This window comes from Suillus subalutaceus, assembly GCF_016647625.1.
Source record: "Suillus subalutaceus strain FC151 chromosome Unknown DFJ58scaffold_14, whole genome shotgun sequence".
Lineage (NCBI taxonomy): Eukaryota > Fungi > Basidiomycota > Agaricomycetes > Boletales > Suillaceae > Suillus > Suillus subalutaceus.
In genome coordinates, this window is record NW_024540263.1 from 377,562 (window position 1) to 399,793 (window position 22,232).

The following is a 22,232-nucleotide window of genomic DNA, read 5'->3' on the forward strand; positions in this document are numbered from 1 at the left end:
TTCCATGACTATGGATCGTGTTAAAGTGAGGCCAGCATTGCCCAGGACTGTTGCGGGTAACACCGATGAGCAAAAACGGTGCCGGATGTGACATTGGAACTGACTTACAGGATGTTCCCTGCATTCATAATTAGCAAACGACGTGTATTTTCATGATAGAACTTACTTCTAGATGAGTACGGGTAATGAGAAGAGGTCCATGAGCACTCAGGGCAAATGGAACAGCGTGAGGCAGGATAGCGTTGTCTGGACTTCAGCCTGTCCTATGATGTTGTAACGGAGGCAGTAATGAAGCTTCCCTATCATGGTTTGATCTGGTCATGCCAATTGTTTGCGATGCCAGCAAACTGTTTTACTTCGGTGTGTGCTGTGAGCTGGCAGGTCTGCCTAGCAAATCAGGAGGGCGGTCAACATTATGCATAATTAGAGGCGATCTATTCCCTTTCCGATACGTGGGCAAGGTCTGGAAAACATCACGGTATGAATGCAACATTTCGAACGGTCGTGATGGATCGTGGGTATAAAACTCGAGTTGGGGCTGATATAGATCGTTTTGAACATTTCAAAGTGCAAAGCAACTTCAGCTCCGGTAGTATGTGATCTAACGCCCAATCAAAAGGCTGTTTGAGATGTTGAACATCGATCATTGCATTGTTTGCGCAGGACTAGCTGATAAGGTTGCACAAGATGGAAGATAGTCTGATGGACTACCAGTGGTACTAGGCCGATAAAACGACACCCGGAACTTGTGTAGTTGCGGAAGTCGAGAGCCGGGTGGCTGGAGTTCAACACCTCGTTGCAAAGGGGGTTCAGATGAGCCTGGTCCAGGGAAATAATCGAATGCACCATTATCCTGAGAGGTTTTGCACATGCAGAGTCCAGATTGAATCGTATACAAAGCTCAGCGCTCACTGGCAGTACTTAGCGCTTAGCGACGAGCAACTTAGTGAGGGTGCGGTATTTCAAATTCAATTTGGGTATCATTTAGCACCATTTAGCGCTCTTCTGTCAACCTCATCCATCATGAGTCCATATGTTCATATTCACATTACTATATCAATAAAATGGCACCCATCTTCAACATCATGGTTGCGGAAGTTGCGAGCCGGTGGTTGGAAATTCCCAAGAAATTCCACACCTCGTTGCAAGAAGTCGGAGGATTCATGCGGCTAGGAGACCTGAGGAATCAGAATCGATCAACTTGGTTCAAGGCACTTTGATCGATAAGATATATCTTCCTCCAAGCCTCCAAGCCTCCAAGCCTCCAAGCCTCAACAATCCCTGTGTCTGCAATTGACTAGTAGTGATCACTGACTGTAGCACGGCGGTCCATGGAAGGACAAGTTGAAGTATGCGGCTCGGAAGTCGAAGATCGCGGGATATACATGTCATTGCCACACGACGCACAGTCGTGTTACAACCTCATCTGGCGCATGAATAAGAATTTGGAACGAGAGCTCGAAAAAGTTGGTCCAAGAGGAAGGGAGGGTTACGACAAGGACCTTCAGAGATGGAAAGCGGAAGCACATGATCTCGGCAACTGCAAACCTCGGACTCGAAAGCTTGCCTTTATCGGTAGGACAGGAGCTGGCAAAAGCACAGCTATCAATGCCATATTGGGTGCTCCAGTGTTATCAACGCGAGCAGACGTGAGTAATGATTACTACCTATTACTACTACTACCGTTAAGCTTGAGCGCTCACTGATTGGAATTATTGAACTGCATCTCGCAGGGGTCAGCTTATTCACTGATACTTGCCTTATTTATTCTGACCCTTTTGGCACGCTGCGCGTCTAGCGCGTGCACGTCTGTTCAGACTGAAATAATCTACGAAGATTTGCTCCCTTCAACTTGGAGAGCAAGCGTTAACTTCATCGAAAAAGACGAGTGGAAAAAGGTGAGTTTCCACGACCTTCTCTTATACCAGACATATCAGACATATGGGCTGATGTTCCATAGACTCTGCAAAATCTTCTAGATGATATCACGTAGGTGTTCACTCAGAAAGCTTTATTTCCGCATCACATCCATCACATGCAGTGCTGTCTGTGAAGGTGGTGCTTTGAAGATCGAACGTGACGATTTCAGGCCTGCGTTGGATGCATGGGACATCCTAAAAGAGGAATGTTCTTTCTATGTTACTGTGCGGGCTATGCTAATGTCGTTGTCGGTACAGGTTTATCCTCAGTAAGTCATGACTTCAAGCTGAATTTTCATTCACCGTTGCTTGCTGCAGCCTTCGTGCATTATCATTCCCCCCGCCCCATCAAGACGTATATGCACTCCTGCAACACGAACCCGTGGCGTCCATGTTTGGTACCACCATTCAGATGACAGGCACAGGCTTTGATAGCCTGGAATTGCAGGAAAGTCAGCAATGGATATTTCGTACTCCATTGATCTAAATCATGCACAGCTCCGGCCATATTTAACTTCGTATATAACAGGAGAACAACCGGTGCGTCACGCAGTTCTTAAACCGTGGATGACCCTGTGATCATTCAAGGCCCTCCAGTCGGAACAATCTGTCTGGCATCTGGTAGACAGGTAAACATCTCAACGACACCGATCGTGTAGTGTCCTCACTTTCAATTTTAGTGTTCGCATTTACGGAGCGTTTGAAGTGCTCGCATCCGGTGCTGTCACACTCGTCGACGTCCCTGGTTTCGGGGATGCCAATAAAACAAGGTTTTGTAGCACTATGGATATTTATTTTCTTGCACTGACAGTATTTTCACAGAACGAAGCGTACTAAAGAATACCTCAAAAATGTTGAGGTAGTAATTTTAGGTTCGAAAAGCGAGATGAATGGCTTCGTCTTACCGCTAATATCTGTATCAGTTGCAGACATCAAGCGTGCGGCTGATGACCAGGTAAGACGGATGAACATACTGATCTGATTTGACTTGTCAATTTTATCGCTAGGCCATGCACAACTACTTCGAAAAATTGTAAGTGCTCAGCAACTTTCCGGATCTGTGCACCCACGTGTTGCAGCTTGCATCAAATGATCGCAATAGACGGCCGCGTAGAATCGCTGTTGATCGTGCTAACCGGAGCGGACGTATGTCGCCACTCTTCTCTAGTCCATGTTCCTCACAATTATACTAGGTACGAATCAACGAGGACCAGCTACATCATCTCTGTTCAAACCAACGCCAGATAATCCAGAAAATGCGTCAGGTGCACAAGCTATGTTGATTTGACACAAGCTTCTCGACACTTATGCATGCAGTAGGAGATCGTCCATCTCAGCGAAAGCCTGGATGAGCAAGAGAAACGATTGGACAGGCTCTTTCTCAACTTCTACATGGCTCCGAATGATGGTCCCGAGTTCGCGGGACTGTCGGAGCGCCTACGCTCGACCAGAGAGATGGTTTGACGTTCATTTACTTCGAGCATGAATGGGTCTGACCTAATTCGCAATCCAGAAGGACCAGACAACTAGTCAACTGCAATTGGCAAAAGCTGCCAAAGACACATACATTGCAGTGCGTATACCTATTTAATGCCTTGATATCTACTCATGAATATTTTGTCAGCACCAACGATCTGCTCGGGCACGAAGTGTCTTTCTGGAGCTCTATCGTCAAGTGTACTGTAGTATTAAGCAGGTGTGTAGATCAACTTCCTGAAATGTACAAAGTCAACTCTTCTTTTGTTAGGATTCTGTCAGTCGACCCCCTTCGCTACCGATTTTTTGCATTGGAAGCATGGACTACACCCAACTTTTACTGACGGATAGACGATACCGAGCTCCGGTGGTTTTTACTGATCTCGAAGATGTTTGTCTCCCCTCTGGCTGACCAAATCTTATTGCTAACGATTTTCCGAGTCTAGACTGGTATTCCGCAATTGTGTCGTCATATTCATGATTTTGGTTCCGAGAAAGCGATCTCAGACATCGATGCCCACGCGCACAGGTCAACATTACTGTGGGAATCAATTGAGAGCTACTTTCTTTCTTCACGGCGAGATTCGAGGCTCACAGCCTATGAGGATGCAGCAAGAAACCTGGTGGAAGCTCTCAAGGATGTAAGCCAGTAGTTATTATTTTATAGTACGAATGTACTAATTCAAGCAAAAGACTGTCGACGAGATACGCAAAACTTCAGGAGCAAAGATCGACAACAACGTGAATGAACTGGAACAAGCTCTTCGAATTGAAGCCGAAAGGGTGAGCATCACACCCCTCGTCTGCAAATGAATGGTTAATGCTCATGAAATATTGACTGTCCATTAGGCAGCTGAGCGCAGTCTGAACACCATCAAGATGCTCGGAGAGAATCATCAATGGCGCAGCTACCGTTCTCTCATGCGCCGAGAGGGTGAATGGCGATCGACAGATCTTAACGAGGACCTCGTCCACGGAATGTTAGAAGGCAATGCATCAAGGTTTGTCGCTTCGTGATAGTAAAGCTGCTCATCTGAATTATCGAGAAAGTATGTGGCACAAGTTATTCAACGATTTCATAAGAACAGAGCTCCATTCGCTCGTCGTGGTAAGCACCGTGGCGCATGGTTTACGATCTATTGACTCGATTGAAGGATATCTCGAATATTTGCAACGACACAATTCGATCTATCAGTAAGTAGTCTACTCCACGAATGAGACAACCCGAACGTCAACTTCATTTCTGTGCAGAGAACCGAGCCCAACGAACGACAGCAATTGCACCACACATCGACAATGCATGTAACTTTATACATCCATTTGATACCATCTATCCTGCGCGAGACCAGTACTTGTCAGCCCTTTTGACAATGCAAAGGTAAGGTCTTCCGTCAATATGTTCTGTTTACATTGACTGTATCATCGCAGGGAGTTTTGCGGTTCGTTCAAGGGACTTCTCCGCGCTGCGCTGGAGGAGCACTATCACATCGTTGGAAGGGAATCTGGCATAGGAATGTTTCAACGAATGAAGGTGAGTACAACCCTGACTCTTCGTAAAGATCACAACTATTGTCTCACATCAGGCCCAGGATCTGAATGAGGAACAATTTAGTCCAATGAAGGCCCGAGAATTATATACTGGACTCGTCGATCGAGTCATGACGGCCGTCCGAATGGCAAGGAATAAGGGGGAAACAGCACTCGATGAAGCACTCGCCCGTTTGTACGCAATCATCGACCGTTCTCTTGTCTGTACGTCACGCTGCCTTCAATCTGAACAGGCATCAACTGATTTCGACGTCAGGTGTGCAGGGAGATGATCAAGTATGCAAGGTTACACGGAGGAATATGCAGAAATTCCTCGACGAACAATATAGTACCCCACTGGGAGAAGTGGCGATGATCATGGACAGGTATAAAGAACGCAACGCAGCACCAAGATAGGTTATATAGTAATCATAGATTAATATACACATATATATTGTACTGAGGTTGGAATCGTGCATCATGATACGGTTTAGGTTCGCCGAGATCCAGCTTTGCAAATACCCCAGGTCTTAGCTACGAGTGAATACATACCAGTACAAAAATAGCAAGGTATGGACAGCAAACATGAAAAGAGAGAAATGCTGGACAAGAAAGCAGTGAGGACTTAAAGGATGACATGTACATCTAATAGCAGAAGTGTTACCCAGGGCCCAGGCATGCGCAAAGGACTTTGCGAATGTAGGTGAGAGACAATGGTATGAGACGAATGACAATAGCATGGGAAGCGAGAAGATTTGATGTCATAGTAGGTTCGTCGATGACTGGTGCATACACTCCGTGAGCACGGGATGACATATAAAGAGTTTAATGCAACGAAGAATCCGACGGCGGTTGTGCGAACGGGTGCGGAGCCAATCTCGACATCTCCTCAGGTGATGTTTTTAAGCGGTGCATCGCGTCGTGAATATGGTTGTAAAGTTCCTCCACTTGTCGGATACGTATTATAGCCCATGGGCTAGAACAGGATCTTAATCCATGTTTCCAGATACGGGCCACCCATTAGGTTGAGTTCCGTGCGGCCACACTGTACGAGGTGGAACCGTAAAAGATGTCAACGGATAAACAATGTATCAATAGAACAACTTGGACATTCTTACTAGAGTATAAATGGTCGCCGAAGCTGAGAGACGGTTGGCTGTAGATTGAACATCTCGACACAAAGAGGTTTAAAGATGGACTGCTTATTTGTATCGAAGGCGACTGAAACAGTGATTGTTGACGGTTGTCCAGGAGCAAGCTACAGTGTTGAAGGTTACTGATGTGACGGCGTTCCCACCGACTCGACTGAGTCAGTCCATCGCTATAAAGTCAGCGATGTCAGTAAGAGGTCTTTGAATGATTGTATTACCAGTGACAACGTTGGCGGCAATCCTCAGCCTGCCAGTGAGCTGTATCACGATTACTACGTACGTGACATCTTGCGTCGATGCATTAGGATGGCCCATGTGAACATGAGGAGCCTGGGACTCGTCGAGCACACGACTTGACATGGAAGCTTCTCGGTGATAGACCTATGTCCGACGGCGAACGAACATAAAAGAAGCAAACAATCAGCGTTGTCAGACGAGATAAATATGAGACTTATATGAGGAGTGAAGGTTGTATCACGGTGCACTGGATCGTTCGCGAGTCCATCAACCTAGTGACGGGCCCAGAAATGAGTCACTGACTTGCTAGACCCCGACGGGTTGCTTTGAAAGTTAGAGCTCTCATCATAGTTCTCCTTCAAATAGACAAAGCGCTTGGACCGACTGGTTGTGATGAGGGACTGCGGACATCCAAATCCGTCGCAAGAAGTCTAATCTCAACATTATTACTTCTACCGACATGCCTACACGTATAGTATAATCTAATGCAGTCCAATCCCAAGATCGTCTGCCACAAATATGGAACAGGGTCCTTAAATAGTCGGTACAATCTTCCGGATATGGGCTGGAACAAGCGCAGCAGGTAAAGGCGCGATCTTGTCAAGTGGGGCGCGTTTCGCAAGCGCCAACGTCAACCTCAGCTTCTTAGCTGACATGCCCTGCACATCAGGGACATACGCTTGCCCACCCAAGATACCTTCCATACCAACTTCCAGAGACACACGAGTGACTTCGTTGGCGAGCGTAGACAATTGGGCAACCATAGAATTGACAGTCATCTTCAAATATAGCATTTCTCCCTGGACATCGACGTTGACGACTTTGCTTAGATCGCCAAGGCAACAGCTTTTGTGACCTCCGAGATCGATCATACTTGGTCAGTCAAATTACTAGCCATTTTCTGTCACACGACATATCAACGACGCTTGACGAGACCAGAACACTATTTATATAACTCACATTCACATTGCGTGTCAAGTCAGCCCAGGTACCCTGCACACCTTCTACGCGAGCCTGACCACCCAATATACCTTGCGTTCCGACTTCAAGCGCGACACGAGTGACTTCGGATGCGAAGGCGCTCAGCTGGTCTACCATGGAGTTGACCGTGCCCTTCAATGTTGACATCTCGCCTTCGACCTGGATCTCAATCTTCTGTGTCAAATCGCCCCTAGCAACGGCCGCTGTGACGTTGGCAATAGACCGCACTTGGTCTGTCAAGCTTGAACACATCCGATTGACCTTGAAACGCAGATTAGGCCACTGTGCCAATAAGACACGGTAAAGGGCACACAATGTGAACCAACTCGAACCAAACACCTTGAACATCTGGGATGTGCGCTTGACCACCCAACTTGCCTTGATAACCGACTTCTAAGTTCTAACGTGATACGGGTAACTTCGACGGCTAATGCATGCATTAACCATTCCGTTTACGGTATTCTTCAAATCAAGGATTTCGCCACAGGCATCGATATTGGAGCGGTGTATCCGCGACTGTGTGCCTGCGTGTCGCGAGCAAGGCAAAGTGGTGAACAGCACTACGCTACGACAAAGCCCAAAGGACACTGAGTGGCTGACTAAGCTACGGTGCTACCCGGCTGCTACTTCCGCCCCTCGCCTAGGGGTCCCCCACTCCAACGTCAATCTGTTTCGACAAATCTCCCTGCGCGACAGCTTTAGTGACCTTGGCGATACTTCGGACTTGACTGGTCAAATTTGCGGCTAATTTATTGACGACGCCAGTCAAGTCCCGCCAAGTACCTTCGACGTCCAATACGAGAGCCTGTCCACCGAGTTTACTGCGGAAGACTGAGTAAATCGTATAAGATCTGGGTTGGTAGCCACTTTACCCTTCTGTACCAACTTCTTGACTGACACGAGTGACCTCTTTGGCGAACTGTCCCAATTTGTCGACCTGATAATGATATGCATGAGTGAGACCTTCAGGTAAGATTCTGGACGAATACCATAGTGTTTATGACATCCTTCAATTGAACCATGACCACACCCTGCACGGGAACCGTAATTTTTTGGGACAAGTCGCCTCTGGCCACGGCATTGCACACACGAGCGACATCTGAAACCTGAGCCTTGAGTAACCTTAGTTCTTCGACGGCGCTCATGCCGCTTTCGAACGTTGCAGCAGCAAGAGGACTAGGAGGAACGACAAGAGGAGATCCATTGGGCGAGCCATCAAAGCTACTATTAATTCAGCTCACAATCAGAGTGTCGGTAATAGCCTTTCCGCACGTTGTGCAAGCCATGCATTCGAGATGCGATGTCGGGGGTGCCGAGGCCGAGCTTCCGTTTGAAAATGACTGAAGGAGTGTTGCAGCATCAATATGAGCTGGAAGTTCATCGAGTGATAAGGACATTGAACCTGCACAAGAAGAGTGTGGTTTGTTGACTGGCGTGCGATCGATTGCTGGCTACACCATTCGTGCTATCGGCGACATCGATTGATTCTACAGTAGCTGCCAGGTTTGAGTTGGTCTGAAAACAAGATGTTGGTCCTGGTGAACTGTAAGACGGAGCGAAAGCATTGACATTGGTACTGGACTGCATGAGGGAAGAAGATGAGTTGGTCTCTTTCTGAGAAGATGAAGATGAGGACATGGGAGTGTCGCCTACACTGCGTCCTTTCTTTGTCTCTGGCCCATTTGTTTGCCAACACTCCGAAGCTTTCATTGAGGCCAGGATCTCCTCCGCAGTGTACATTCTGCGTGCAACTGCCTCTAGAGAGCGAATGATAGTGTCTGTTTGCCAATCTGCAGGCCCATCATATCGTGGAGGTGGAGTCGACATAGGACATAGTTCATAAGCTGACAGAAGAGCAATAAGATGAGAAAGAAATGGATGGTGAAGACCCTGCCGCTGAGAGTCAGTCATTGTGCTCATCGTTGAATGCGACAAGTGGCAACGGCGAAAAGTACACGGTGAGCTGGGAAGGGAAACAGTGGAGTCAGAAGCGCTTCTGAGACTATGTAAGTGTAATCTTATTATGATCCGTTCTGCGGCGAATTCTGCCACAGCAACGTTGCCTTATTTCGAATAACCTGCTTTAGTCTGCTTTAGCTTGAACTCTTCAAGCGATTCGGGCATTATCCTTACCCACAAATAATCGAAATGAACGCCTCATGTCCTCCTGACCAACGCATGCACTAATCCATGCTCTTCGCCGCGGTTTTGGTGTTTGAAATGGTGCTTGAATAGTCTCTGTTTTTGTTTCTAAAATCTACAGAGGCATGATTAACCCACAAACTTCGCAACAACATTTTATACACAATTGATCATAGATACCAGTATACATTGTGTCCATACTGCCAAGCACGACGACGCCACCACGACTTCGATCAGATGTAAATCGGAAGCGTTGGGTTCAATCCCAGCTAGTCAACATCCTCAACAAACTCCTTGTCATCGATCAAGAAATCCTGGGGTGACAAGTGAGCGGCAATCTCGTATAGAATATCTGGAGCGCACCAGACGGCACTCGACCACTGAACCCCTGACCTGGGAAAGACGTTCCTTGATACGTTGCAGCTGTATTTCTGGTACAACGTGACCAGTCTTAACCTTTGGCAAATAGTTCTGCATAGTAACCGTCAAACATGCTCCGAGAAAACTCGTAGACATCGTTGCTTGCCTCGTACGCAGACCAGGAACGAACAAGGTTAGTGGGCACAGGGCGGAAGACCTCAGTGAAAATCTCGCGATTTATTCTTGCTGTACGATTCCATAGTTCTAGGGTGCTGTCTGCTAGGGAATCCGCTACGGCATTGTCTTCCCGCGTCCCGATCTCGTCGTCGTCGGGCTCTGGCGCGCATCGCATGAACGAAGTGACCTTCTCGGTGGAATGCAAGACGTTCTGAGGCTCGATAAGGCCGAGGTGCTCTGTGTATATAAGTTTACTAACACTCGAGCAGGTCTCGCATTATTCTCACCCCGTAAGAGCTTGCGACGCAGAGTAGTCGCAAAGCGTGCGGCCATGTATGGATGCCCGTCCATCGTCGCACGCACTATGTCACCGTCTTCGACAACGAGCGCGATTTCGGAATCGCCATCTCCCTAGAAGGCGAGGGTTGTGAGATTACACATGCCTGCTCAGCAGTAGCCGGCCTACCTTTGGACTTCTGTCATTCAAATTCGCAGAACCCATCTAGCTCCAGTCACCAATCAGAAAAAGATACAGGCCGATCCGGAAGTACTCACAATAACACGTCTGTCGTCAACGATCATGACTTTCGAGTGAATATAGAGAAGCTCTGACATGTATAAATTACCAGTGACATGCAACGATAGTACGCATCCCGCTCCTCTGCCTCGGAACCATACCAAATCTCGTCGCTCAAGCGTGTTCGGTCCATCAGTCTGTGTTGCGATGCGGTATCGGACACATCTTCGTCGCCTCTGATATCATCTGAGCCTTTCTCGAATCTCCGTACAATGTTCACTGCGTCGTCGTATGAGGCCGGTAGAGGCACCTTCCCCAGCTTCATCTTGGTTTGGCTCAAAGTCATGCCTTCCTGCGCAGGCTGAGGGACTTTGATAAACACTTCCTTCGGAGCGTCGCCGCCATTATAGCGGGGACCTTCCCATTGACACGCAAGAGCGATCTGAGCTTCGTAGAATGTGACCCCCGAGTTTGCTTCCATCTGAGATATCAACGTTTCTGTTAAGCCATGTTGCAGTTTGAGCTATAAAGCGAGCTTGCGAGCATAGAGCTCAAACTAGTACTTACTAAACGAGTGAGCGCCTGTGGTGACAGCTCGAAGTAGTAATACTTGAGGTGAAGACACAAGGAAAGAACTTAAGACGATCACTGCAATGTCACCAGGTAATGGATGACTTTCCGTAGGCTCGAAATATGTTGATTAGAATATAATATCATAAATTTGCCTACATTAGGAAGGTGTGCCGCGATGCCGCTGTTCATTTGAGCTGAATTTGCAAACGTATTTTCTTTGCCCCCCTTTTTCAAACCTTAATCTATTTTAATCTGTAGGGGGGGTCGGCCCCCCCCCTGCAGACTTGAATATCCGACTTTCGTCCATTTTAGGCCACTAACGCCAGCGATATTCGCTGACGTAATGTGCGTTGCTCATCGTGCGTGGCACCTCTCGCGGTCACACAAAGGTGCGTCGTCAACATCTTGCCAAGTTTGTTGACACCTTTTTCTCCCTCTTCTTTTTAGAAATACCAAGTCGTATATACGAAACTACGACCTGACAACGCTGCCTCTGCCTGTGCCTCCAATCTCACCCAATCTGTCCCAGCGGCAGCCAGCGCCGTATACCTCCAACCAATCCCCACCCTCCGTCAACGAAAATTTACTTACCATCCCTGTATTTAGGGTCCACTCCCTCACGATTGCTACATGTTGGGCTGGTGCGCTTGTGTTGCATTGTTACTAGTGCAGGGTCCTTGCATTTTGCAGTTTTACTATGAAAATACCCACCCCTTCCTTCGGACGGCTCAACAAACTCAAGGACTATATGGATTCAGCGCATTTCCAGTCATAAGGTAAGTACATTCATACAGCCAGTCCCTCCAATGTCTGATATCCCTCCTTCCCAAACTATGTTCAACGCTGATAGCCCATCAATTCCTGAGTTGTGTTATGACGGCGCAGGGAATGCGTATGCGCGTGATCATGCGGGAAATTGGCTGTCCCATCCTGGGATCGCTCGGGCTGTCGCTCAAGTACACTGGCCTCAAGATCACATGTCTTATAAAGTAAGTCAATTCATTTTTCTTCAAGCTTTGCAACAAGGACTTACCACCTTGCAGCAATGTGGAGTTACGCCCTTGACGTATGGGACTCACCACTCCTGCCGACTTCTCCCAACCTCGTGAGGCATCTGAATCACCAGCCTTACCGTCTGGGTCCCGTCTTGTTCTGGGCCCTGCTCAGATCCCACTCCCTGACTCGCCAGATAGAGACCTTCGTGACCCTGTGGCGATTGCTGAGGCTCGTGGGTATGCGCCTGCCGTCAGAACTGCTGGCGCACGTCGCAAGACTGCAGCCAAAGCAAACAAAGGCAAGGGAAAGAGAATACTGAGCGTGCTCCCAAGCGCGCACGCGCAGCTGAGGACGACGAAGATGACCCAAGGGCCGGGGCCAAACGCGGCCGGCCCTCTGGGTCTAACAATTACAGCCCGACTGACATTCAGGTCCTCCTGGACTTCGTCGAAGATGAGTGCCCTCTGGGCCAGAAAGGGTGGCAAGCCATCCATTCGAAGTACAGTGAGTGGGCAAGGGACCACGAACGTCCTCCTCGCAAAGCTATGTCGCTTGAAACGAAGTTCAAACAAGTAAGTCTTACATATTCAAGTATTTCTAACCGCATCTCACATAACAACCTCAGTTGGTGAAAACCACGAAGCCCACAGGCGATGGTGTTTGTCCCCCCGACGTAACTCGTGCCCATGAGATTGACGCACTCATCAATGAGCGTGCCGGTACGCGTGATCTCAACGACTCGGATTTCGATGCCGACAACAGCCATGATGACTTGCGAAATGCTACTCCCCCCATTGAGCATACTGCAGTCACTCGTGCCACTCGCACCGATGCTCCTGTGCCACGCTGCCGAGGTGCGGCTGCCTCAGAGTTGCTCACGCGCATCAGCAGGGCCTTTGACCCCGCCGTCCAGGAAGCTCGGGACGAGCAACGTGCCAACCGATCCATCGCAAATACTCAACTACTCACCCAAGCACAGCAGCTACGAGACACCAATGCAGTCACAGAGCAGTTACGCACTCAACTGTATGACATGCGCAGCAAACTCTACACTGTCGAACGCGAACGCGACCTTAGTCAGCTTCGCGTGGAAATGATGCAGATGCATGGGTCTGCTCCCAACCCAGCTCCTCGCCACGCCCATCCCAACTCAGCTCCTCGCCATGCACGTCACCGGCACAAACCCAAACAGCCGAGTTACACCTATTACCCTGATGGAGGCCAAAGTGTCATTTGGCACAGTGAGACAGAGACTCTCACCAACATGTCTGATCGTCGTTCGATTTCTCCTCACTTTACTGATGTTACCCCTACTGATTTCGGTACTACTCCTTCTCCTCGGCGTGGAGGACCGTCTCGCTGGGCAAGTAGACCACGTTCCCGTGGTGGATATCCACGCAATACTGTGGTTTGTCCGAGTTGTTCTCGCAGGGAAGGCATCCAAGAGCCTACAGACCCCAACAGTAGGGAGGATGCCTGTGAGCCACTGAGCACGGAAGTGTAGTCTCCAGCCGTCTACTGGTTACTCTTATCAAAGGTGTCATATCTCTCCCTTACTCACTAAGGCCTCATATCTCTCCCTTACTCGGCGAGGATGAGCCACTGAGCACAGAAGTGTAGTCTCGAGCCGTTTACTGGTTACCCTTACCAAAAGCCTCATATCTCTCCCTTACTCCAATTGTCTTCTAACTCGCACTTCGTGAGAATAAAAAAATGACTGTTCAAACCTCATATCTCTCCCTTACTCCGATTGTCTTCTAACCGAATCCAGCCCTCATCTCTCCCTTACTCCGATTGTCTTCTAACCGAATCCAGCCTCTGCCGCATCTCTTCCACCACACTCATATCTCTCCCTTACTCCGATTGTCTTCTAACCGGATTGAGCTCACCATTAACTCCAGACCTATCATTCAGACCTTATCGATGATTGCTCGTGAGTATACAGCAAGCACGACTGACAGAGCTCACCATTAACTCCAGACCTATCATTCAGACCTTATCAGTGAGTATACAGCGTGCGCGACTGGCAGAGCTCACCATTAACTCCAGACCTATCATTCAGACCTTATCGAAGATTGCTACAGCGAGCGTGACTGGCAGAGCTCACCATTAACTCCAGACCTATCATTCAGACCTTATCGACGATTGCTCAAGAGTATTCAAAATGGGTGAATTAAAGGATGTATATGTACCTCTACCCCAAGTACTCTAGTGTGACGTGGAAACGACTAACCCGATCTTTCTGCCTCTGCTCGGAAAATAGCATGTTCTCGAAGTTTTGCCAGATGGCGGCATCATCATCTGTCTCCTGCCAATACTTAAGGTACACCGTGCGGATTTGATTGATGCCAACTCTGATTGCGCGCAGATTGTGCAACCCAACACAGAATCTCAATGAGATCTCCCCCGCGAATCTTTGTTAGAGATCTCGAGCGGTACACGCAATCTCCCAAAAGCACCTTGAAGACCACGCATCCCCCATTCAGCGGTCTGCCGGTAGGAGAGGAGCTCACGATTTGAACGCCATGCGTTCGTTAATTTTGGCGACTGACCCTTGAAGACGTTGGCCTTGTTTGAGGGGCGCACAGATCCGGCCTTGGATGTCGTTGGTCCCACGTGGGAAGGCTGTATCAGCCACGATGTAGTAACCTGGGGGAGTATGGTCTCGAAGGGATGCGTAGATTTGTTGAGCGAGACGTGAGTCATGCCAGCTACCAGGGGCATTCGTCCTGGCAGCAATAATAACCCCTGCGACATTTAGTTAATGAGTGAAGTGTGAATTCGGCATCAAACTCACCTTCAGCTGAGAATGCCAACACTGAGCTGATAAAGTGCTCGGAGAGCCAACCATTAAATGTTGCGTTCTCGATGTCAACATCATCTGAGGTTTGTACAGGTAATTTGAGACCATCTATGCTGCCGAACGCCCCTCCAAGTCTCTCGTGACGCGCGACAACGAGCGCACTACAGCGTTCGAATTCCGGGCCTTCGAGCCATCGAATTTTGGCATCTCGCATGGTGCGGAGCGTGAGCAGGAGAAGCCGAAGGCCGAATTGAAGGTAGCAGGTGACAGTACTGGGGATAAGAGCGAAAATTTGCTGTAGGCTGATAGCATGCATAGTGGAGCTGAGATAATGCAACACGAGTCCGAGTGCCCCTGCAGCATCGAGCGAGCGCCGTTCGCTGCGTGTATTTCCACGTGTATTCACATCATCATGAGGGATTGGTGTCTCATACCCAGAGTTGGGCAAAACCTGCAGTAAGGAGCGAGGTGAAGGTAGTTACATCAATACCCATTGTGGTGATAAACGCTCGATCATTCCGGCTATTGTATAACACCTGCCAAGGTGTGTTGATGCGAGGATTGGGAAGAAGCTGGGGCCGGCAAAGGTATGAACGATGGGGGTTCCGGGTGTCAATGCGCTCTTGTCGTGATACCTCGATCCCACAAACGAGGGCTGCAGCTAGGACCTGAGCTCCTTCGTCGTCATCAAAAAGTTCTGCCTCGTCATCGTTGAGAAGCAGGTACTGCATTGCAAGATTGTCCATCGAGGACTGGACTAAATCTAAATACTACTGAGCGTACGGGGGATTATCGTTGCATAGATTAAATTATTGACATGATTGCAAATGTATTTCAGGCTCCGAAATAATCTATTCTGGATTATTTTGCCTACCGAAAGTCATCCAATAGCTTAGTTGCAGGAACGCCAGGCTTTACAAGTCTATGTACTGGGTCTTTTATATGGTTTTCTGTAAGGTAACACGTGAAATGAGTAAGGGCGCACAGCGTGGGCAAACACGGGACTGGAGATAGGGAATATTATAGGAATAAAGATAAGTAATCACATGTTCAGTGGAGGGTCTCAGTTGGTGTCAGTGTAGACGCCACATACCCCCCTTCAGGGGACTTTCTAGGCCCCTTTACCTCTTGTGTCCCTTGCCCTTCTTGTCAGCAGGGTCTCTGCCTGCCTCCTCCGTGCCCTCGGTGTTTTCCATGTTCACGTCATCCTCGGCTGTCCCTTCCGTGGCTGGGACTGGGGCTCGGCTAGAGCTAGCAGTTGCAGATGTATCAGTGGTGGACTTGTTCTTAGGAGGGGTGGGGAATGCGAGGTGCGGGGGGAGTTAGGGGGACGAGGTTTGTTGGGTTTGTCAGAGGGTGGGGGATGGTCATCGGTGTGGGTAACACAACAAAGGTGAACGCAAGTCAGATGACAAGCAAACACTCTCTATGTTGGGTCTTGATATGCCGTGCGATATGTTCGACCCTTAAGGGAAGCAAAGAAAGCAAGGATCCACGAAATGATGCTGATCAACCCTGATCAAAGGCGACAAAAGGGCGATGTAAGCGCGAGAAACGCGCTCAAGGCGCGCGCGGGAAAGTGAAACGCGACAAATGCGCGAAGCGCAGGAAGGCGAAAGTGCGAAAGGCGAAAATGCGCAGAGAACTGGGATGGTAGTGCAAGCAGTGCACAAGTGTAGAGAGACGATAATATGGTGAAAAGCGCGGATATAGATGGATACTGATACTGCCACTAGCTTTAGACTGATGCTAGGGCCTTAAGACGACGACGGACGCATGCATTGCATGGAACTAACTGCCAAGTACATGGTGGTAGAAAGATGTGGTAGGTAGCTGTGGTGTAAAACGAACATGAAAGTATGTAAGTTCTACCTAAGCGCTCTCCCAGGGCTCGGAGCCGAATAGGGAGCGCTCTAAGTATGTAAGTGAGGTAAAGTGATGTAAAGTAAGGGTGCATAACGAAATACAAAGTGTAATAGGCTAAATATGGTCTGATAACGAAAAGGGACACCTAGGAACTGGTTGGATGATGGATGGATGCTCCTGGATGATGCGCGACGGAGTGCGCTTAAGCGCGAGAAACGCGCTAAGCGCGCGCGCGGGAACGCGAAACGCGAAAGCGTGAGAAAGTGTTGCGCCTATGGTGCACTTTGCAGGAGAGCTGTGCATTGTATGCGCAAATGACTGGAGACATAGCAGAAGTTACGTATGGAGTAGGGCGACAAGTGCGAGAGAAATGTGCTAAGTGCGCGCGGGAATGCTGCGCGTTGTGTGGGAAAGTAGCGCGCCTATGGCGCGTTTCGCGGGAAAGCTGCGCGTTGTGTGTGGAATGACCAGAAACAAGATAGAAGTCGCATACGGATGATGGTGCGAGTCGTGCAGTAAAGGCCAGTTGCCAGAATTCATAAAATGAGCCCATATGAGCCCACAGAAACGCGAGTCTCTACATCGGTCCTCTGCCTCTTGGCCTTGCGGGACTTAATAGCTTCATCCCGACGTGTGCCCTGGCGCTGGGACCTCTCTAGGTTGTCCCAGAGCGAACGGTCAATCATCTCCACCTTGCGCTTGTCGAGCCAGCGCCCTCCATCCTTGTCCTGAGGAGGTCCCCCTGTGGGGGCTGCGGGCTGTGCAACAGATGTTGGGACGTCGTCATCCCCAACCAGGTAGGATGCGGTGACAGCAGGTCCATTGACCAGGATTGTGCTGTTGGGTCCGATGGTGGTAAACCTCACGAGCACGTCAGGCTCATTGAAGTTGAAGGCAAAAGCGAACTCGTCATAGCCGATGGGGACGTGGTGGCTGGCTCTGTCCACCCCCGAGCGCAACAGCGCATCATAGGCCACAAAGGACTTGACTTGGTCCCGAGTGACGGAATAACGATTGGGGGGATCGTGGATGTCTGTGAAGGCGTATAGTCCAGGACCCAACGGGGTAAAGTTACGCAGGGCGGGGTTATGCATGCGAGTTGGCTGATGGGTGTCGAGTTCAAAAGAGGTTGAGAAGAGTTCGATGATGGGTGGGGTATAAGTACTGTCGGGACTGAGACATAGGTGTCCTAAAAACACCTGGGGAGCGTCAGTTGGTGCCTCCCCGTTGCCATCCGCCAGTTCACCGATGGTCTCAACCCCGACAAGGTTAAAATAATCCTTTAACGCGTCGAGGTGCTCGATATGACTGTAAGACAGCCAAGTCCTATCTCTGGACTTCCAGAGAACTTCGAAGTCCGCGTCGGTTCGGGTGCCCTTATGTGATAGTATCCGATCGATGGCCCATTCACGTTCCACGTGGTCTTCAAACTCAGCAATCTGTGTCTCCAGTCGACCGGGGAACCGTCAGTCATCATTTGGCACGTGAATTCTCAAGTACGATGAATGAAATACAGGATGTACACCCCGTTGCTTCAAGCGGTCGGGCAGGTCTAACCGGTAAGAATTGTTCTTGAAATCGTCCAAGATTCGGTAGGGCCCGATATACTTGGGTATGAACTTCCGTACTAATCCCTTCGGGAAGCTGATGTTTTTAGATGACACATAGACCAGGTCACCTACTAAGAGCGGGCACTCCCGTCGATGCTTGTTCGCCTCCCTTGTCTGCTTAACACGAGCAGCCAAAAGTGCGTCATGCGCGGTGAGTATTGTTGACTTCATTTTCTGGGCATAGACTCTTACGCCAGGGTACTCCGTAGGCTCAGGGGTTTCCCAAATCATGGAACGAGGTAAGCGTCCCGTGTTCGTAAAGAATGGGGAGTAGTTCGTTGACTCGTTACACGCTAAATTAATGGTGAACTCAATTGCAGGCAACCGACTTACCCAATCCGTCTGGTTGGGTGAGATGGTACAGCGGACCATCTGTCCAACTGTACGATTCGCTCGTTCCGTCGAACCATCGGTCTCCGGATGGTAAGCACTGGACATTCGTTGCTTGATGCCCATTAGCTGATTAAACCACGTCCAGAATCCACTCGTGAATAAGACATCTCGGTCACTTATGATTGCATTTGGTAAGCCATGATGTTTGTAGACTTCCGCGAACATTAACTCCGCTATTTCCTTAGCAGTATAGTTAGTCCGGCTCGGTACGAGGTGCACCATTCCGGTGAACAGGTCTATGATCACGGTAATGCTATCAAATTCACCGTCTCGGTTCGTTGATAGTGGTAGGGGGCCTATGAAGTCAACACCTATCGCTTCCCAGGGTCTGGATGGGACCTTAAGTGAGTTCAGCAGCCCATATGGCTTCTGGTTTGGTGGTTTGCTCTTCTGGCAGGTTTTGCACAAGGAGCAGAAGGCCTGGACATCAGGTACCAGTGTCTTCCACCATACATACTCTCGAAGGTACGACATCGTCTTCCTTGCACCCAAATGCGCTAACAATGAGTGGGCTTGATCAATCAGGATCTCGCGCAGTTTCCGTTCCCCAACCATGATGTTGGGGATGCACAGCAGTTCCCTGTCCTGTAATTTCAGTCTCAGGTACCCGTCTTTAAGTGTGAAGTTCTTGTAGGATTTAGGTGCGTCTAGGATAGTTTTGAAGAATGGGTCTTCCTCATAACGTCCTATTACTTCTGACAGCATCGCCTCCTTCTCGGGGTACGTGATCGGTATCTGTGCCGGTCGAAACTCTGACTCGGTTAGTCCCTCTTCGAGGTTCTCAAATTCCTCTCGCGTTACAGCTCGCAGGGTTTCTGGTGGGTGCGTTTCCATTTCCTTTGTTTGTTTGGGCTCTGGGTTTGGCTCCTTTCAGGTTTCTTCAGAAACAACATGGGAACAGTGTTCCCAGCACTTGTAACCTGCCAACGTCCCGACGCCAGGTATGCTGCTCTCTTATCCGACCACTGAGGTCTCATGGCCTCTGGGCAGCGCGAAGGTCGCCAATGGTAGACCTTAGCTTCGTCGATCAGGGGGATGGTGTGATTTATGGCCCTCAGAGGAGGTAAGCCTGTTTCCGAGGCCTTAGTATATAGCGGTCGTGCCAATTCCTTCAAGCGCTCATGCACTCTGTCAAGCTCCTCACAGTATACCTCCGCAGCACGTGACTCCAACACGGAGACTTCCTCACCCTTCATAGGCATGGGCACATTGCTGCCCACAATTACCCTTGGTGAGTTGAATCCCACTGTGACCTTATGTTGGTACAAGAACGGTGTCCCTATTATCAGATCATAGTTTTGCAAATTAATCACATCGAAGTACCGTTCGTCATTGATGCCTTGGTACTGGAGACGCGCTCTCGCACCATAGTTTACCTTGGAGCGAGAGCCTTGGACTGCTAACTGGATCGTTAGAGGTTTCGCCAACTGGATCAAAGGCAACTTCAATTGTTCTGCTAGTGTCAACGACATGAAATCGGCTAACGATCCCGTATCTATCAAAGCGCGGGCAGGACGCCCGTTCATGTGAACGACAACCATGATAGGTTTAGGCAACAGCCTGGTAAAGTCACGCGTCAGGGCCGCATTCCGTTGCAGCGCGGGGTACGTCCCAGCCGGGACAGACACCCCATTGAGCTCAAGAACGTGGACCAACCCTCTGGCTTGCCGTATCCTCATCGGCGGGATTGGTTGTACCAGGTACTTGGCCAATTTGTCCAATTGATGGTCCATGGCAGAGAGGGGACCTCTATCCAGTAGACTGAAGATGTCCCATTCACACGTCCATTTGTCCACCTCGTCCTGCAAGGCGTGATATCCCTGGGTGAGTTGCCTCGCATACCAACTGGCTACGTCGAACCGCTGATTCAGTAACATGGATTCGGGTACTGTCGCGGCAAACGACAGCACCGTATTGTAGACCTCGTAGAGGCCCTGTCCTACAAAGTTGCATTCGAACCTCCTAGGCGCTTTACACGCCGGCCCGTCATTTTGGTAATCCGGTTTAGAATCCAACAGGAACACGGCGTGTTCTGCTAACGCGTCCCCCATGCAACCTGACCGCCAGGTACGCCCACGCTCACTGCTTCTGAGGGCTCGCTTATTGAATCCCTTGCGCAGCCCAATCTGGCGCCAATACCAATGGTCGATCTCAAAGCAGGGGTTAGTCAAGAGTGCGATAGGTATGGTGAGCTCTGGGTCCAAACGATACCCTGCATCCATGACCACATACTCGGTTTCAGACACCCGATACAGGTAAAACCTGTCCAGGGCCAGTAAGTTTGCGTCGTCAGGCGCGTCCCCGGGATACAAGATCCCAGAGAGCAAGATACGTGCCCTGTCTGCCAAGGGGTCGCCCATGCGATCCAGCTGCTGGAAGCCAGAGTGGTGTGGGTGAGGTGTGGCGTCAGTGAACACCATAGGGCCCACGAAGACTTCGTTCCCTGCCTCCGTGGCGTCCGCTAAATCCCATAATCGGTCGACCTCAGTGAGGTCGACATGGATGCCGTAGCTGGATACCCCAGGGGGCTTACCAGGTGCGTCCGTCCTGATGTTGTTGCGCTCTGGGCAATGACGAGATTGGTGTCCAGGTTGTTTACACCTGAAACACTTCCCCTCGGCTGCCAACCGGTCGTGTTCTTCTTTCGGCAGAGGTTCAAACCGTCGACCAGTCGACTCCTGGGGCTTACGGCCCCCGTCTGACCTCCCCCGATCCCTACCCTTGGACCTGTGGTCCTTGGACTTATCACTCCTCCCTTTGTCAGCGTCCTTTTTGCGATCGTGTTTCCGGGAGCCTTTGCCTCTACCGCCCTTTTCCGGGGTGACCAACGAACTTTCTAGGTGCGTCGAATCTTTCTTAGACCTCCATTCCCGCCCTACAGGTACTGACTGAGAAATCTCAATTATTTCAGCCGCCGCCAGGACCTCATTGAAACCCGATACCTCCAGGTTCAACTCTTTCTTCCACAGCTCGCGCTGTATATCGGTCTTTAGGCCAAACCAGAGTCGTTCGACCCTCTGACGCTCGTCGATATCGCCAATCATGTTCCAAAGCTCACTGAGCTCATAAAGTAAGCTCTCACGGTCTTGTCATTCTGGTAACATCGTTTTAATTTAGCACGCAGTTCAGTGCGGAAATTTACAGGGAAGCAATGGTTAAAGAGTTCAGTAAAGAACTCCAGGAGCCTCCAACGGTAAGGGTCCCTAGCCACCTCCCTGATGTAGAACTCATGCGCTTTCCCAGTCAGGTAACGCGACAGCGTGAACACGCGGGCCTTAGATTTGACCTGTCCATCCTTCACATAGGCTGTTCCTTCGGTAACGAAGCAGTGGAAGGCCCTGGAGTCCACCTCACCGTCATACACAGTAGGGGGGACTGGTTTCAGGATGGTATGTTTCCTTTTCTTAGAGGATTTCTTGGACTTACACTTTTGCGAGGATTTCTTGGCCTTGCGCTTTCGTGTGCCGTCGTCGGAGCTGTTCGAAGGCTCAGACGACGACTCTG

General features: G+C 49.6%; 6 protein-coding genes across 6 annotated transcripts; 2 read left to right on the plus strand and 4 right to left on the minus strand.

Annotated features, from left to right (window-relative positions):
* Positions 1 to 1,012: 1,012 nt before the first annotated feature.
* On the plus strand, positions 1,013 to 5,339 carry DFJ58DRAFT_858964 (uncharacterized protein; the record flags this gene model as incomplete). The annotated part of the gene is made up of 26 exons (XM_041393985.1): positions 1,013 to 1,649; positions 1,734 to 1,898; positions 1,961 to 1,989; positions 2,042 to 2,188; positions 2,238 to 2,389; positions 2,449 to 2,459; positions 2,517 to 2,548; positions 2,600 to 2,689; positions 2,742 to 2,791; positions 2,843 to 2,874; positions 2,927 to 2,952; positions 2,999 to 3,065; positions 3,113 to 3,184; positions 3,240 to 3,377; positions 3,433 to 3,492; positions 3,544 to 3,615; positions 3,667 to 3,786; positions 3,842 to 4,036; positions 4,089 to 4,178; positions 4,245 to 4,396; positions 4,446 to 4,503; positions 4,550 to 4,589; positions 4,647 to 4,749; positions 4,824 to 4,926; positions 4,979 to 5,147; positions 5,200 to 5,339. The coding sequence occupies exons 1-26, from the start codon at positions 1,332 to 1,334 to the stop codon at positions 5,337 to 5,339; spliced, it is 2,631 nt and encodes an 876-aa protein (XP_041248345.1). The 5' UTR covers positions 1,013 to 1,331.
* A 1,388-nt stretch (positions 5,340 to 6,727) lies between these two features.
* On the minus strand, positions 6,728 to 9,211 carry DFJ58DRAFT_742708 (uncharacterized protein; the record flags this gene model as incomplete). Its single annotated transcript, XM_041387219.1, has 9 exons — positions 6,728 to 7,110; positions 7,185 to 7,211; positions 7,271 to 7,684; positions 7,736 to 7,815; positions 8,075 to 8,122; positions 8,174 to 8,228; positions 8,281 to 8,512; positions 8,564 to 8,693; positions 8,749 to 9,211. 9 exons carry the CDS (start codon positions 9,209 to 9,211, stop codon positions 6,844 to 6,846), a joined length of 1,716 nt encoding a protein of 571 aa, XP_041248346.1. The 3' UTR covers positions 6,728 to 6,843.
* Positions 9,212 to 9,702: 491 nt separating this feature from the next.
* On the minus strand, positions 9,703 to 10,968 carry DFJ58DRAFT_723608 (uncharacterized protein; the record flags this gene model as incomplete). Its single annotated transcript, XM_041385029.1, has 7 exons — positions 9,703 to 9,747; positions 9,797 to 9,864; positions 9,917 to 10,207; positions 10,258 to 10,381; positions 10,437 to 10,472; positions 10,526 to 10,554; positions 10,611 to 10,968. 7 exons carry the CDS (start codon positions 10,966 to 10,968, stop codon positions 9,703 to 9,705), a joined length of 951 nt encoding a protein of 316 aa, XP_041248347.1.
* Positions 10,969 to 12,128: 1,160 nt separating this feature from the next.
* Positions 12,129 to 13,560, plus strand: DFJ58DRAFT_723609 (uncharacterized protein; the record flags this gene model as incomplete). The annotated part of the gene is made up of 3 exons (XM_041385030.1): positions 12,129 to 12,292; positions 12,346 to 12,628; positions 12,682 to 13,560. The coding sequence occupies 3 exons, from the start codon at positions 12,129 to 12,131 to the stop codon at positions 13,558 to 13,560; spliced, it is 1,326 nt and encodes a 441-aa protein (XP_041248348.1).
* A 7,114-nt stretch (positions 13,561 to 20,674) lies between these two features.
* DFJ58DRAFT_625789 (uncharacterized protein) lies at positions 20,675 to 21,088 on the minus strand (the record flags this gene model as incomplete). Its single annotated transcript, XM_041381108.1, has 1 exon — positions 20,675 to 21,088. A coding segment is annotated over one exon (414 nt), but the record flags the coding sequence as incomplete, so codon positions are not given.
* Positions 21,089 to 21,613: 525 nt separating this feature from the next.
* On the minus strand, positions 21,614 to 21,808 carry DFJ58DRAFT_624112 (uncharacterized protein; the record flags this gene model as incomplete). The annotated part of the gene is made up of 1 exon (XM_041381079.1): positions 21,614 to 21,808. A coding segment is annotated over one exon (195 nt), but the record flags the coding sequence as incomplete, so codon positions are not given.
* Between the last annotated feature and the right edge of the window lie 424 nt (positions 21,809 to 22,232).